General features: G+C 37.6%; 1 protein-coding gene across 1 annotated transcript; it reads left to right on the forward strand.

Moving 5' to 3' along the window:
• The first annotated feature begins 1724 nt into the window (after positions 1-1724).
• Positions 1725-12778, forward strand: LOC107677034 (ephrin-A1-like). The gene is made up of 5 exons (XM_016471825.1): positions 1725-2002; positions 10532-10827; positions 11391-11456; positions 11578-11673; positions 11840-12778. Exons 1-5 carry the CDS (start codon positions 1905-1907, stop codon positions 11959-11961), a joined length of 678 nt encoding a protein of 225 aa, XP_016327311.1. The 5' UTR covers positions 1725-1904; the 3' UTR covers positions 11962-12778.
• The last annotated feature ends 1901 nt before the right edge of the window (positions 12779-14679 follow it).

A 14679-nucleotide genomic window follows, 5' to 3' on the forward strand; every position in this document is an offset into this window, starting at 1 on the left:
GTCCATTATGCAAATGCTGCCTTTGTTTAGCCACTGTTCAGAACACTGGACAACTGCCCATTCACATTTATACACATATAGTCTGTCAGTCTCACACACAAGTGGACAGTATGGCCCAACACTCCACACAGATCTATCCACACTTTATAGACAGCAACGGCTACTGTGTAGGGGGATAGTGAGAGAACAAAAAAGACAGTGTGTACGAGAGCGAAGAAAAGAGAGAATAACTGAGAGGAATTTCAGCTTCTGTCATAGACTTATGCATGATGCCAAGCCAGGCTGTAAAGGGAAGCCTGCTGTGGGCAGATCTGTTCCTGAACATTTGCTCCGAGCTCTACCTCCTACGCCGATGGAGCTCATAAGCATACTTTATTCTGCAACATTCAGACTGAATAGTCATAAAACGTCTAAAACACATCCATAATGTCCCTGCTCACCTGGTGGCGCATTGCTCTCAAAGCAGACAGAAAAGCTAAAGCCTTCAACAACATGGAACATGCATGAGCTTGCCCAGCCCTGCCTAGCCCAGCCCAAAAAAGTCCACAGGTAGACACACTTTCCACTCAGCTCACCTTTCTACCCTCAAGTCAAGACCTGGACTAAGTGAGGATAAAAACACTGTGACCCCAGGATGAGTAGCCAGACCTGGGTTAGAGAGAACCAGGCAGCCCAAGTGGAAGTGGGATGAAGGGGGCGTGTGGGGGGGAGGGGGTGTTATTACTCAACTTGCTGTCATACTGATTAATGCTGAACAGGGTTATAATATCCAGAAAACAAGTTATATGTAACCTGTAGAAATCTTAGGAAAAGCTAAAAAAAAAAATGTAAACCATTATTATTAAAAATTTAAGTATTGAAAAAGAACAGTTATAAAACAATAAGAAAATAAATAAGATACTTTATAGTATATATGTATATGAAAGTTTATAATGATGTATTTGATTAGAATAATATGTATGTATTCAATTAGAATAATATATAAGGATGTATTCAAATAGAATAATACATTTTTAATTAAAAAACACATTTATTTTAGGGTTATTACTGTTAAATGAAACTAAACTTCTTAAAAACACTGTTGTTAACTGAAATAAAGCTGAAATAAAATAAAATCACATATATACAAATATAAATATTTGATGAATAACGTCAACTAAACAAAAATTTGAAATGTTGCCTTGTTAAGTAACTGAAACAAGTTTAAATTGAAGCCCTTAAATTACTAACTAAAAATAAATAAATAAATAAATAGTAATATTAAAAAAAAGACAAAAGTACAAAGCAAAATTAATAAAATAACTAAAATGAAATTTCACAATATCAATAAAAAGTGTAATAGTATCTTAATAAAACTAAAACAACAGTGATCTATTTGTCATGTTTTTATACAGTCTATGGTCATAACTAAAAATAAATAAATAAATAGTAATATTAAAAAAAAGACAAAAGTACAAAGCAAAATTAATAAAATAACTAAAATGAAATTTCACAATATCAATAAAAAGTGTAATAGTATCTTAATAAAACTAAAACAACAGTGATCTATTTGTCATGTTTTTATACAGTCTATGGTCATGGCCCGTTCACTTCAATCTTAGTAAGCTTGTGCGTAGAGGCGTGTCGAAAATAACGCTTTCCTGTTTTCATTGGTTGCTTGTTCGTTGAGGGCGTGGCTTATGTAGCTGATTGATAAAGCGGACTGAGCGCACATTTCTCCAGGCTTTACCGCGACAGTTACTGCTAGAGACTCATACAAACCTGTTATTCAAGTAAACAGAATCACTAGTGTTTCAGCGATTCTCGCACTGCAGTAGTGCACATTTATATTTGCGTCTTCAACGTGCAAAACAATCTCTTGCACTCGTATTTATTCCTCTGAAGAGCATTATATCCCGGACGCAATGGATTTTCTGTGGCTGGTGTGCGTTGCGGTGAGCGTCAGCGCCTGGTACGCGTCTGCGGAGCGACACAGTGTTTACTGGAACAGCACGAACGCTAAGTAAGTAATTTTACTACATACTCCTGTAATTGTATGAAAGCTTTCCGCTGTATTTATTTTCAATATTTATATAAATCGTTTTGCCTTTTATATGATGCTACTCTGGTTAGTATTCTTGATAGTATTTGAAATCTCTGCATAGTACACTAACACAAGTTGTCCAACTAAATTCTTGCAAGTACGCATTATATTAGTTTATGAATTACGTGTTATATGCACTGCATTAACAGTCTAAATAGTTTCACAAATCTTCAGCTGCTTTATGTTATTTTATCTGGTTCATGCAATGTTTTGTTGCAGTGTTATTTGCTCCTCCTGAGATTCATTCTGTGGGGGAAGGTGCATGAATAGATTAAGAAAACACATAATATCTTTAACACATAACCAATTATTAGCCCTGGCTTGCAAGTAATGTTAGTTCAAGTTGTTTACGCTTTCAGTTTAGTTATCACACACTCTTGTCTAACCTTTAACATGCTAGTGAATGACATGATAATTACTGTATAAGAGGCAGCAGCTGGACAGGGAAGTACGTGGAAATAAACCAGACAGATGGACAGACAGATCAGCCTAAATATACACACACACATGTTAGTTTTACTATATTTGTGAGGGCATCTTATTGACAGGCTGATATGATATTTACCATAACCAAGTTATCCCTTGCACAAACCTTTTGATATATAGATGTACAGCAAAACAGGAATTAATGACCCAGTTCTTGTTTCACTATATTAATGAGGATGTTTATTTATTTAATTATTTTGCATTAAAAGTACAGCCAAACTTTTACACACACACACACACACACACAGCAATAAATAAACAGACACGAGCGCACTAGACGAGCATATCTATGGCTAGTAGTAGCTTAGGCTTTTTATGGGAAGTCTCTTGTTACTCTTAGTATGATATTAAGTTGTTACTGTTACAGTTTACAGATCGGTGGTTGTATAAACCTTATAGCTCTTTGATTGGTGTTTCATCAAATGATTGCGATTATAATCTCACCTCATAGTGAGGAAGGACGGGTCATCAGACACTTTAGAGAGATCAATACGAATGACAACAATCAGAGCGATTTATTACGCTTTTAGCAGGAAACTCAAGAACGAGAAAATGGGCTTTTGTGGATATCAGTAAGCTTAAGCTTGTTACTGTAAAACAGAATCTTTGACCATGAGATGACATCTTCTTATCCCTTCTCATAGTCATTGACTTGTTTCACCTGGATTTACACGTACACAACTCATAAACTTGTAGTCATAAAAGTTAACCGGTGATAACTGAACTGAATCCATGCTCAAAGTCATGACCCGATTGGACGTTTTCATGATGTCACAGGTGATTCACACGGTCTGTTGTGATTCAGTCTGTTTTCGGTGAGTAATTTATCAATGCCGTTGTTGCGCAACATGAGTGTACCAGCCTTAACCAGACACGGTCTCAGAAGAGCCTGGCTCACTATCAGCCAGCAGTGAGAGAGAGGGGAAACAGCAGCTGTGCCTAAAGAAAGACAGAAGAAATCATGAAATAGAGACCAAACACTTTTTAGGACCTGCTGTGAAAAGGATGAGGCGGAAGAGGGGGTGATGTAGTAATAGGAGCTGCTTGAATTTGGGTTAAAAAAAGAATTGGCAGTTTGAGTTAGAGACTAGTATGGAGAAAAAGAGGTGGAGGGGATTATGTGGCAGCAGTGTGGTACTTGGTCCGGTCTCTAATCCCGACATGGTCCACATCCATGGAAAGGGTTGCGTAACCACAACAAGAAAATTTCTAATAACAAAACACTAAGCCCTCTAAATTAAAAAAATCTCTACATTAAAAATCTGAGTGGATCTCTTCTTTTAAGGCTCTCATACTTGCACATATACACAAAGACCTTGACATTGTTGCTCTATTAGCAAAAGTTAAAAACAAACGGCCACACACTAAAATCAGATCTGTAAATATAATCCCATTTTGAGCTGGTCATAATCTGGCAGGTGTGGTGGGATCTGTGTTTTAACGCCATCTTTTTTTCCAAGATAAACCTCTGTTGTTAAGCGTATGTTCTAAGAAAAAATAAACCATTTCCATTAATGGGATTTCTTCTTTTGCTTTTCTTTCCTTTAAAAACTTCCATCAAAGCCAGTGATTGTTCAATCAGCCCGTGAAACTCAATCAGTCAGTATGTAAATAGATTAGACAGGCTCGACTAATCAATGGCAGATAGGTGTTAAATATTAATTGGCGTGATCGCACGCAAACAAACACAAACACACACCCGACTGTTTTTAACCGAGTGGGTGTGAGTGAACAGTAATGATTTAATCTCCTGCGCGTGGCCTTTGGCGAGTTGACACCCTGGTTTGACGGGTGTGTGCGTGAGTGTTCACCCCGAGGAGGCTGGATTTTCAGGTCCGGACTGACATATAGACTTTGTTTTTGAGTTTGTCACATGCCTACGCTTGCACGCTGAGTGTGCTGAAGGGGAAGTGTACAGTCCCGTCATGTTAGCATCATTTAATCATTATTTTTTCCCTGAATTATGCGTTTATTTTCACGTACATGTTGTCATATACATGTGCTTTCCCTCATCAAAGTTTCACTGGCTCGCATACAGGGGGGAATGTGCGATTTGGGTATATTTAGTAGATTGGGATTCCTTCCAGCAAACGTTGCTATACTTGACCTTTCAGCTGTCCACTCATTGTCCACCCCATTTCCTTGTTGTCCATCACTTCCTCTGCATACTCACTTTGTTTGATCTTTTACATATATCTGAGCATTATATTGCTGAGTTGTTATCTTGAGGAGGGTGCAGACAGATCAGCATATAACCAGACAGATTCCACAGACAGGCTGTAAATCCATCTTCTTTAACCCCCCCCCTCGTTCTTTGTCTAAGGCTCATAAACATGCAAACATGGTCGGCTAGGCAGGTCTATAATCTGTGAAACAAACAGAGTTTAGCCTCAGATTATACATAGAAGTGTGTAATCTGACCCATTCACACAGAAATCACATTGTATATTTTTAGACTCCAGTGTAATCCAGTGCTGTATAATTCTGCTTTACACAGAAATGGATGTGTATGGAAAACATAATCCATAATTCCACAAAGCATTTTAGAATGTTCTACCATCTTGATTGATTATGAAATCATTTTTTTCACAGATTAGAGTTCCATTTTAGGGTTTCAACTGGTCAAGTAATGACAGAAAGTAATGTTCCAGTTCAGTTTTTGATGTGCATTTAAAAGACTTTGGGCCTGTTTTTAACTCTTTGCTCATTTTAACACTTAAATCCCATTATTCTGAGCTCTTCCTCTCTTCTCCTTATCTCAAGCCCAGACTTCCTCACTATTTCTCTCTATATGTCCTTATACCCTCCCTGCTCCATCTTCCCATGCTCTTTTTTTCCCACACAACTCCCTTTGTCCATCTTGTTCAGTCCCTGATTACTGTTTTGATTCCCGTTGCCCTGTTGAGTTGGAGGTTTCCTGTTTTTCTGTCTGTAGTGTGCTAGATTGTGTAACTGTCGGTGTAGTAAAGTGTGTAACTTGTGTGAGTGCACAAATGTAAACAAAAGAACCAGAAGCTTGTTGTCTGGCATTACTTAATTACCTAAAGCGGAGTGTCTGCATTCAGTGTCTTCAGCGGCTCACTGTTGCCATCTACAGAACGCTTACAGTACTTGGTGATCATTTTAATTCATTGCCTGTATTGTTTTCAGTTTATTATTTCACAAGTACTTTTAGTGACTAAAGTCGCTGACTTTAAAGCTCACAGTGTGCTACCAAACAACAAGCTAACATATCAGCAAGCAATTAGCATCCATTTAAAAGTGAAAGAGAAAGGGAGGAGGGGGAAATCAGGCATTTGTGAGGGAAGGACTGAGAAAGATAGGATCGGGGGATGAGTGATGGGTTAAAGGTCAGAAAGAAGGAAAGAAGTGTTTCTCCAAAAAATTAGCCTGAATGAAGAGACCCAGGTTTATAATGTGATTTTAAACAGAGAGGAGAAAGAAAGAGGGTGGAGAAGATGGAGGAAGAGGGGGATGGGAGACAGAAAGATATATATATAAGAAATATACAGATCGGGCAGAGCTAAAGGACAGTGATGGATGGGATGAAATTTTGGTCGTTTGCTCTAAACTCACAAAATCTCACAGAAATGCACTCCTACATGTATAATCGCACAACCCCTGAATAAAAGTGAGGAAAAATGCAAGACGATCATTTATTCTCTGCGTCGACCTAAAACTTAAGTAGAATCACTCAGTTTTGTCAGGTCATTGTCACAACCCCTGAATAAAAGAGGAAAAATGCAAGACGATCATTTATTCTCTGCATCGACCTAAAACTTAAGTAGAATCACTCAGTTTTGTCAGGTCATTGTAATATGCATATCACAATTTGTACATTTGCAAGGCTATATATTTCAATATATTGTGCAGCCCTACCCCTCAATCTAACTTGACTTGAAACATGTATCTGCAACCCACCCCCAACCCCCACTTTAACCGCTGCAAACGGCCCATATTGGATGGGTCTGGTGCTGGTGAATAGCAGCGGTGTGATCCGTGTGCTCAGTGTGATAATCCCTGGTTTGGAAGAGCGGATTAGCTGGATGGCATTCCGACCCATTCCACTAGGGCTGGGGTAATTACTGGCATGTAATCGGCAAGAAGGACAATACGAGAACATACTGATCGGGAAGAAAGTGAAAGAGCAGTGTGGTTAAAAGGACTTAGCAGTGACTTAACACCTTGAACCTGTCAGACTTTAATGGTACGAAGGTGTAAGACTGAGACGTCTCTGTATATTATGCTTGTAATGGAGAAAGAAAGTCAGACAGACACAAATAGCGTAAAAGCTCCATGCACGCGCTTGTACAGACAGGTTTTATTACTTGATAGTGTGAGAACAAGCTCCTAAAATAGGATCATAATACTTGTCATGACAAGCAGCAGGTCTTAAAGGTTTTTAGTAACCAAACCCTCAACTGTGTGTGTGTGTCAACTGCTGACAGCGAGTGTAGTGCATTTGGCAGTAAGTACATCTGTTCTGAAGCACACAGCGCTGACCGTCTCTCAGTGTGTGTGTGTGTGTGTGTGTGTGTGTGTGTGTGCGCACATGCGTGTGTGTGTGTGCACGCTGCTGACTCAGTAAGGGTGTGTCTGAAAAATCTGACCCTGAACTTTGACATTACTGACCCGCCAGACAGTTTAAAACATTCGGCAGAGAGTGAAAGGGGGGAAAGCAGACAAGATATTAGGGGGAAACAAGACAAACACATATCTGAGAGCAAGTGAGAGCAAATTCTACTTTTCAACGATCTAAAAATTTTTTAAAATAAGTCTCTTATGCTCACCAAGGCTGCATTTTGTTTGATCAAAAATACAGTAAAACAGTAATATTGTGAAATATTATTACAATTCAAAACTACTGAATTTTATTTTAATATATTTTAAAGTGTAATTTATTCCTGTGATGCAAAGCTGAATTGTCAGCAGTCATAACTCCAGTTTTCAGTGTCACATGATCCTTCAGAAATCATTCTAACATGATGATTTGGCACTCAAGAAACATTTCTTATTACTATCAAAGTTTAAAACCATTGTGCTGCTTAATATTTTTGTGGAAATCATGATTTTTTTTTCAGGATTCGTTGATTAATAGAAAGTTCAGAAGAACAGCATTTATTTGTTATTTAAAAAAAAAAAAAAAATGTAAAAGTCTTTACAATCGCTTTCAAAAGCATTTCACACTTGCATAATATGAAGACTCCTGTCATATCAGTAGCCTAATAAATGCTGTTTTATTCTACACAGAGCGGGTCACCTCATGTGGGCCGCTATGTTGAGATCATATGACCAACCTAATCAGTCAGCATAAACAAATTACTTACTGCAATTTGAAGTCTTTAAGCCCACACTCAAACCTTTAAACACAGGCTCCTCTGTGTCTCGTGATAAACAGATGGGTGATGTGGCCCCCGGGTGCTGCAGGTACAGACACTCCTGTCATGGATGTTTACATGGATTCGTGCCCCTCTTAAAACAGCATCACTCTCACGCTTGGCCCATCACAGAGCAAACTGTCACATGGGAACAAGTGGGCACAGCGGCGTTTGAAGTGACCGATCACTGGGAGGAAAACCACAACAGAGCCGCTCTGTGATTGTTTGAGATATCAGCGGCTAGCCTTGGATCAGCTCAGAGAGATAAGCTACGCATGGGAATCGTAGTGTGAGGGCCCACCAGACCCTCTCAGCATGAAACTAAACTAGGGATGCACTTAATATGCAATACTATTTTGGCCAAAATAATAAAAAAAATAACAACTCCGAACTAAAATAAAATAATTTAGATGTTATGAGAGAATTTTGCTATCAGAAGATTATAATGTACAGTGTGAAAAATGAAAAGTTTTTAATGTTTAATTTTAAAATATATAGGCCTATTAATAATATTAGCCAGTGACCGATATGGTTTGGTATATGGACCGATTGTGCATCCCTAGGCAAACATTTTTGTTACCAAAGACTAGACCCGACCCTGAGGCCGATGTCTGTGAGAAGGGGAGGGGGAGGAATTAATGACACCCAATTTGAGTTGTTGTCTTGGTCTTGCAAACACATTGTCATTAGGTTTCAAACAGCTCCGGATCAACTGCTTCAAAGGGACGTCAGAGGAAGTGAGACGGGGCAATCCTGCACACAATCTAGTTCTCAGGAAAAACAGAGAGAAACTGGAACCATTCACACTGCTCTGATTTGAATAAGTTTGAAATGTGATGAGCTACACATTTAGCGTCTAATCCACCCTTGCTTGGTCTCATCAGCCATGATTTGTTGATTGGCATGTTGAATACACATACAAAAACCACCGCTTTCCCACACACAGAAAAGTTAGCTGGCTTAGCAATGCGTACACCCTGTCTTTTGAACACTCCGCTGATTAGAAGCCATGCGAGACTGATGCTAATCTCCGCATTAACCGGCGCTAATGAGCGCAGTGATGTGTATGTTTACCCCCCGTCTGAATAGAGTGCGAGGCTGTTTAGACAGGTTGGCTAATGCTTACCACAGAGGCACAGTGGGAAAGAGAGAGAGAGATGAAGGGGGTTGGAGTGGACAATGGGGGGCCCGTCAGGAGCCTGTGTGTCTGTCCGTCATTTAACCACGGCTCCCGATGGCAACAACAATAAGTACATGTGCCAAAAGGGAGAAAGTGATAGAGCAAAGGGCATGTTGGGGGGAAAGAGGCTGCCTTGTGATTTGACGGTGGTTCACATGAGGGCCGTGTGAGAAAATGTTATGGTAATGTGATTGGGTTTGAAGATTTTGGGTATATGGAAATGTGATGGCGTGTAGCGTTGTAACACTCACCAATCAGATGACTTATGGGGTTCGAACAATGGCGTCTTGTGGTCACTGTGGGGGTGACGGTATTAAGAAAAACATTGTGATTTATTCATAAATGTTATGCAGTTAGTTTGAGGCAAAATTTTTAGACATAATTCACAATAATAAAACACTGACAACATGAAAGCAAAGACACAGATAGAACAACATACTGAGAGGCCTGTGGATTTGTCATTTGTACATCTGGCAAAAGCAGCAGGGAAGTTTAGATCAGATGAAAATGAGAAAAGCAAACGAGATGACAATAAAAGAAGAGGCAGAGAGGAGGCTGTAAAATACACGTTGAGCTGATTCAAAGAGCCAGTCAGTCTAAGCGGCTCCATCTCTGTTGCCATAGAGCAAGTAAAAGGTCATGATGGATCACATGAAGTTAAGGGGTATCAAGGTTTTCACAAAAAAATTAAAATACAAGATATTAACGTGTAAGTTAACGTGTTAGCTTAAAACATGTTTAAAATATATTTAACCTTTTTTTATAATAATCTGTTTTGGAACAATATTTATTGTGAAAAACATTTTAATCTAACTTGAATTTAAAACATTTCTTATCAGTTAAAAAAAAAGTGTATATTTTCCAGATAATATATAATATACAGTGGGTACGGAAAGTATTCAGACCCCCTTCAATTTTTCACTCTTTGTTATATTGATGCTGTTATTCATTATTTAGCCTTTTTTTTATATATAATTATTTAATTCTGACAACCTGCCATTTCATGAAGGACATAACAAAAAACACAGTTGGACAATTTCCCATCTACACTCCTTCACCTAGTGTGACACCAAAATACAGAGTAGGAAAGAAAGAAAAAGAAAGGAGGGATTTTACAGGGTGTTTTACGCAAATAAAAGCACCAGGTGAAGGGTGATAACTAAAGACATCCACACACGTGCATCAGGGTGTAGCTCCCGCTTTTAGTTTGTACTGAGGACGGTTGCCTGAGGCTGTTTCAGTGTCACCAGAACTTTTGTTTCTGTTTGTTTGTGCACGTCAAGTTCTTTTTTCTGAGCCATTTTAATCCTGAGGTGTATCTGCGTTCAGTACAACAGTATTGTAGGTTGTGTGCAGTAAATATTGACAGCCATTCATGGATTTTCTCTCTCTTTCTTCTTCCAGTTTCCTATGGGATGATTACACGGTGGAGGTCCGCATTAATGACTACCTAGACGTCATCTGCCCTCACTACACTCGTGGCGAGATCCCATCCCAGGAGGCCGAGCGGTACGTGCTCTACATGGTGGAGTTGGAGGACTACGAGAACTGCAAGCCACAGTCCTTCGACCAGCTGCGCTGGGAGTGCTCCAGACCTTTCGCTCCTCACGCTCCAGAGAAGTTCTCTGAGAAGTTCCAGCGCTTCACTCCCTTCACTCTGGGCAAAGAGTTCCGTCAGGGAGAGAGTTACTACTATATTTGTAAGTATCCACCTCTTTGCAGCATTTTGGGTTCGCTTACCACAATTATTAATGATGTAAATGAGTACAATCATTTTAATATATCCTTTAAAAACAAAAACCTTGGTTAATTTATTCAAAATCTGTTAAAAAAAACGCTTCACTGCTTACTAAAGTAACATTTTTTTTGTCAAAGTCAGAAGGATAAATACATATATAGAAACAAAAAATAAAGTAATAAAATACGTAACTCCACAAAAACTAAATATTTATTATTAAATATTATATATATAATTATATATATATATATATATATATATATAACAATTCAATATATATATGTATAACAATTCAATATATATATGTATAACAATTCAATATATATATGTAAAATATGTAGCTTTAAAAATATTTTTGGACATAATTATTAATATATGTACAATCACATGTATCCAAAGTATGAAGTTTTTCAAAACCATAAATGCAAAATGTATGCATGTATTAGCATTTATTAGCACATTAAGTGTATTATTATCTGTAGCGCTTCAGATTCCAGTTCTAAATTTTTACTCTGTTTTCCACAGCCAAGCCTCTTCACCATCATGGACAGGAGTGTTTGAGACTGAAGGTGGATGTAGTTGGACCTCATGGTAAGTCAAATGAGTTTTTGCATTTTAAACATGGCATTTCTGTCTAGACATTTAATTTTTCCTGAATTACAAGGACAATGAAGCCTTACTAAGAGTCCAACTATTTCATTTAATGTTCTAGGTTCTAAAAACAAGAAGACCATGGAAAAACATGAGGAATTAGAAGGGAAGATGACTGCTGGTGGAGTCCATAACCCATCAAACAGGCTTCCAGCAGGTGAGCACTTCTCATCTGTCACTCTTCTCCTCACTTCTGGCAGCATGTCCATTTGCTTTAGAAAAGATGTGGAATTTTTAGACTTTGTAAGCCAAGGTGTTAGAGTGGCATTAAGCAAGTTACATAGTTGTGAAATGTACTCATGATCCTCCTCTTCTGCTTTCAGATGACCCTATTGCCATGATCCCAGTAGTACAGAGGAGCGTGGGCAGTTCGGGTGTTCACATTGCTCCCGTCTCAAGTTTCGTCACGTTGATCTCTATATTCCTCTTCCTGCTTCTCCACTGAGCCTAATATAAGAAGACACAACAGACTGTAATGCCGGTGCTGGTTACCGGCTTTGAAAATAGATTTTATACGAAGAATTTTTATACAAACTGAAATTTTGGTGCTGGCGTGCAAGTTGCTGAGTGACGTATTTGTGTTTGTGAGAGTGATGTGACCAGAGAAAGGTGTTTTTGAAGAACCTTCTCTCTTTTTTGAAGAGTATTTACCGTTCTATGATTCTTTTCCCCATCAGCTCTTTTTCTTTTGTAGATTGAATGTGTTCGTTCTTTCTTAAAAATTAATCATAACTTTATTTACCAAGGTGATGCAGAATAAACCCTGAAGACTGCAGAGCTTGTCTTGTAACCATCAGCTGTATAACTGGAATTGTGATCACAAGGGTGAACAATAGGCTATAGATATTGTGTTTGATAGAGACCTTTCCTCTACTGTACCGATTTGAGCCAAAGATCACAGGATTTCTCTTAAAACTGACCCTGATCTTGCACCTTATAAAGAATTGATGTTCGTGCATATAACAGTGTTTGTAAATCTAGAACAGTTATCGAGCATTGGTGTTCCCTGTGTTTTTGATCTCATGTTGCTCTAGTTTCAGTTGGTTTTTGTGATGTAATGTGAACACACCCTACAAAATGTACTGGCACTAATGTATAGATGAGATAATTTTTTTTAATATAAAACAACATTTGGTTTTGAATAGGAATGTTTGGTTGTGCTGTTTGTGTTTGTGAGCGAGAGAGAGAGAAGCCAGACTTCTGACAGAGAGCACAACATGCACGAACAATTCAAACGGTTGAATCATTTTTCTCAAATAAGTTAAAAGAACATTTTTTTGTAAAAAGCTGTGTTTTGTACTGTATTTGTTTATAAACTTGTAAATAGTTATGTAAAAATGTATATACTGAGAGGTATATAAAATAAAGTCATTTGTTAATTATAAAAATGTGTGGAAAGTTGTTTTTTTTTTTTTTTAATAAAAATGTTTATTTGATTCAAATTCAAAGAAAAAATACATGTTTTTTAAAAAAGTATTTTGGTTTTAGGGCAAGACAGATTTTCTGAAATTTGTTGAGGCCTCAGTGTACAGGTAAACACTGTCAAAGCACTGTTAATGCTCTCACTGTCAAACTTTCTTCCTGTCCTCTTTCATTCCCTTTTCATCTCTTTTTCCTGGCCAGGACTTCACAGCTTTTAGTAAAGTGACACTTGGGTGCCAGAACGTAACTTGCTCATTTCCCTTGGCCTCAGTTTTTTCTTTGACATTTGAGAACATTAAACACAAGATATGTCTTCTGTATTTAACCACGTCAATGGAAAATACATCATTTTGTTTGAAAGTATGAAGCAGAATGTTTGCAGCAATATGCAGTGAATGAAAAAAATTCTAGAAGATGTTCACATGGACTGGCTATATGGGGGTTTCTCAGCTATGGCTATTTTTGGCACCTGGATTTTTAGAAAACTTTTTTATTAATTATGGAGGACACTTGTCATCCTTAGTTAGAATAAAATAACTGACTCCTTTGTCTTGCTAAAGATATTTTCATAGCTAGCATTTTCTGTATCCTCAACAAAATATTTTCATTTTTGCAAAATTTGTCAAAATTACATTTTGTACATCAAAATTTTGTACAAAAAAATTTGAATAATGATTTTTTTCCCCCTTTGTTTTCTCAAATTTATGACGCTTTGTCCCGTTTCAAATCAAGCATTCACTTCAGTACATAAACATTTGACAAAATTACAACTTCAAAAAAGGCACTTGTATTGTAAATCGTGATATTGAAATGTGTTTATTTGTTTAGATTACTTTGTTTAGGTAGGTCAATCATATTAAAGCAATAATTCTATAATTTCTATAACAATAAATTATAAAATGGTCAGGGAGTGCAAAAAAAAAAAGAATAAATAATAGGCTAAAGGCGGTGGAAAAAATATAAATGTAAAAAAAATATATAAATATAAATTACACCACATTTAAATTAAACTTAAATTGCATGCATCAACATGTTAACCATGTTTTTAAAAAAACGATCACATACAAAAAATGATCGCAAACATTTTACGTTCACTGTGACACCCTTACATATCACATAAATCATATATCAACTCTGAAATAAATGTACATGTTCCTCTTCTTATCGTTTCCTTAGTCAAAATAATGGTGTGAAGTCTTACAGTGACATTCCAGCATTCCATCTTTTGTTTATCACTACATCCATCCATCCTTTTCTGTGCCCTCTCATAGTCTCCATCTTCCTGTTTTGGATCTCTCTCTCTCTCCCATATTTATCAGTCCAGCTCTGTCTATCAGTCCTGTGCCTTGTGGTGTATTTCCTGTCATTCTCATCCCTTTTGTTGCTTCCTGTTTTTGCCGCCGTCACTTTCTGCAAGTGTCAATATCTGTTTGTTATGGGAGAGACTCTGCGTGAGTGTGAATAACGTGGTTGGAGCTGTGATGCAGTAGCGAGACCGTGCTTCAGATTTGCTGATCCTTGGTGTTTAAGTGGAAGACAGGTTTGAATCTTGCCTGCGTCATTTTTCAATCCCCCTTCCTCCCAACATTTCCTGTCTCCTCTGTATTTATTATATATATTTTTTTAATAATAATAAATGGTAGCAAAAGCATCATTCTCCTCTCAAAAAAAAAACATGTGTTCTTCATTTCCACCAGTTGGATATTGTGCGAAATAAGTCTGTGGAGCGCTTGTCTTTTTC

Source organism: Sinocyclocheilus anshuiensis, unplaced genomic scaffold, assembly GCF_001515605.1.
Source record: "Sinocyclocheilus anshuiensis isolate Anshui unplaced genomic scaffold, SAMN03320099.WGS_v1.1 scaffold620, whole genome shotgun sequence".
Lineage (NCBI taxonomy): Eukaryota > Metazoa > Chordata > Actinopteri > Cypriniformes > Cyprinidae > Sinocyclocheilus > Sinocyclocheilus anshuiensis.

Coding starts and splice junctions, on each gene's coding strand:
- LOC107677034 (XM_016471825.1), top strand. CDS start 1,905: ATGGATTTTCTGTGGCTGGTGTGCGTTGCGGTGAGCGTCAGCGCCTGG. Junction 11,457..11,577: donor GGATGTAGTTGGACCTCATG/GTAAGTCAAATG, acceptor TTAATGTTCTAG/GTTCTAAAAACAAGAAGACC. Junction 11,674..11,839: donor ATCAAACAGGCTTCCAGCAG/GTGAGCACTTCT, acceptor TTCTGCTTTCAG/ATGACCCTATTGCCATGATC.